We start from the raw sequence: 2692 nt of genomic DNA, 5'->3' as shown, positions 1-2692 counted from the left end.
GTCCCCCCGTCCCCCAGCGGGCTTAGTTTAAAGCCCGGTGGAGCAGGTCAGCCAGTCTGGCTGAGAAGAGCCTCCTCCCTAGGGGAGAGAGGTGGAGGCCATCTCTTCTTCTTTAGTTGACTTCTAAAAAACTACCTTCCATCATATTGTCCACAAAAAGTGACTGATTAAATATAAGTTGCAAACAAACTCCCTCCTTTAGGTTTGCCATATTAAGTATGTCTTTTAGATCTCAGTCCCAACTGAGCCTGCACAGGAGGGCCTTTCTACCCATGGAGAGTTTTGCTGACTTCATATAAAGCTCAAAGGGAGTAAATGCTTGAACTTCTCCCCTTGAAAAATGTAATTTATCATAAAAGACTGATTGACATATATTCAAGTGCAAGAATCTATCAAACTGTTTTTATCTTCATTTTTTTCAAAGTTGTCAAAATAAGACAGAGAAAGCAACATCAGTGAGGAAATCTCTTTAAAAAAATACTTAATGTAGTTAGTTTAGATTAAAAATATATACCTCAACTCTAGCCTTGTAAAATTCGATATCATGCAGCCTCTCTTTATATCTGCTGACTTCACTTTCAAGCTTGTCAACTCGAATTGCCTTCTCACGAAGAGCATCTAACTCATCTCGGTATACCCTTGCAGAGCGAGCATCCGAAAGCAAACTCATATTCTAGAAAACAAAAAACAGGTATGTTAGGTAATATACAAAATAATACCCTGCTTCTAATTAAAAAATTTAAACCTTAACTATACATAAAAATAGTCTTTGTAAAAAAAAGTCACTATTTTATTAACGGGAACAACAGAACAATATGGATGCTTCCACAGGAAAAACAGAATTTCTTTATACTTTCATATATGTATATATATATATAAACACACTAGCATCATAAGTTTCCAACTGAAATTTTATTCAGACACAGTTAAAAGGTCTTGATTCCTTTCCTTTTTTAAGTCAAAGGTAGAATTGCCATCTGTAAAGAAAAACAGCATAAATAGGCCCTCTGTATCAACTAAAATCAGATAAAACCTTTTACACACACTTGAAATTAAAATCAGATTAGAAAAATGGTTCAGTCAGACTGAAAGCATTTAAAATTAGTTACTCTGGGAAGTATTAACAAATATTTAAAAGGTAAGCAAAACAAAAATTAGGACTAACATGTCACCAATAACACGTTGGTTCTTTCTTATCAGCCTTTGGAAAGGTAAGCATTTTATGGCTTTGATTGCTATTAATTATATTTTTAAAACACCTGTCAATTTGCATTGACACTCATAACATTTAATTAACCTCAAAATTGCTTTTTTTTAATGTAATCACATGAAAAACTGAAAAACTAAAATGATTAAGTACTTCCTTCAGTTAAAGAAGAAAGTATTCACTACATTCACAACTGTTCTATATTTCCTTATACCAGTGGTTTTCAACCACTCCTCCAAAAATTTCAAAATTTAGCAGCACTTAATTAAAAAAAACTAATTTAGATATATTATATGTATTAAAATATACATATTATAATTCTATTATTCATTAATATGTTAGCAACTGATTTGAATAGGTCATTAGAATTACTCTATATTCATCCCACTGCCACCGCCACTTCAGCAAGTTGAACTGCACCGCATGCATCCTGCACACCTTCTGCAGAGCCAGATCAGGAAACAGCTTCAGCAGGTGTGCATGCTCTTGCCTCAGCTCTTCCTGGTCTGGCCCTGCACAGTGTCTCCCAGAAACAGAGGCACACAGGACAGATGGAACTGTCTAATGTGCCTGTTTTCAGGACACACTGGACACAAACTGACAAAGCAGCTGCAGCATAATGCAGGCAGGCATACTGTTTATGCTACAGCTCTTTCTGGTTTGTCTCCAACATGTCTCATGAAAATGGAGGTGCATGACACAGTTCTACCTGGTCCAGGGGCATTTATCTCCAGGCTGCCACTGCCATGGGGTTAAATTGTCCCACACCTCCATTTTCAGGAGGCACTATGGAGCCAAACTGGGAAGAGTTGCACCAGAAAGGCATGCCTGCATTACATGCATCTTTCTGCTACAGCCTCTTCCCATTTTGGCTCCAATGTGCCTCCTGAAAACACAGGTGTGTGGGGAAATTTCATCCCACAGCACTGGCAGCATAAGCATAATGAAGAGACAGATATAGTTCTGCCTGGAAACAGAACCTCCTGAATATTTCAAAAGCAGCCTCTCCAGTTGATGAACATGGTGTCTTAAGGGAGTCCTGTCCACGTATTCTCCTTGAGAAAGACTGGATTGATACGGCTCCAGAAAACAATTTCTGATTACATATATTTGTGGCCTCTGTCAAAGGAAGTAGAGGTGGATTTTCTAAGAGGAAGTGACAAAGACATCCAATTGCCTTCTGCATAATAGGCTGCAACAACGGGTGCTTTACTGAAATACTTTTCAACTGCTGATTTTATAAGATAGTGTGTTGGATAGGATCAACAATGTTTAAGGACCTTGGGACAGCACCACAAATAATGGTGGTACAAATGTTCACGGAGCTTGTGGACAGTTTAGGACAGGGGTGGGCAAAATCTGGCCCACGGGCCAGATCTGGCCCATGGGGCCCCTCAAAAATTTAAAAAATGTTTATCTGCTGCTGGCTGCCTGTCAAGGATGACAGGAGCAAGGGGCTGTAGGACCCAGGGGCAGCCTCAGCAG

General features: G+C 38.8%; 1 protein-coding gene across 6 annotated transcripts in view; it reads right to left on the bottom strand.

Annotated features, from left to right (window-relative positions):
- CCDC88A (coiled-coil domain containing 88A) overlaps positions 1-2692 on the bottom strand; it is a 209248-nt gene that overhangs the window by 93843 nt on the left and 112713 nt on the right. For all 6 annotated transcript variants that reach the window (XM_006021570.3, XM_006021573.3, XM_006021571.3 and 3 more), the window contains exon 10: positions 515-673. In XM_006021570.3, the coding sequence (XP_006021632.1) occupies positions 515-673 (159 nt within the window). The remainder of the gene's footprint in view (positions 1-514; positions 674-2692) is intronic.

Source organism: Alligator sinensis, unplaced genomic scaffold, assembly GCF_000455745.1.
Source record: "Alligator sinensis unplaced genomic scaffold, ASM45574v1 scaffold432_1, whole genome shotgun sequence".
NCBI classification, from domain to species: domain Eukaryota; kingdom Metazoa; phylum Chordata; order Crocodylia; family Alligatoridae; genus Alligator; species Alligator sinensis.
The sequence above is the reverse complement of the archived record's forward strand: the minus strand, read 5'-3'. Positions and strand labels throughout refer to the sequence as shown.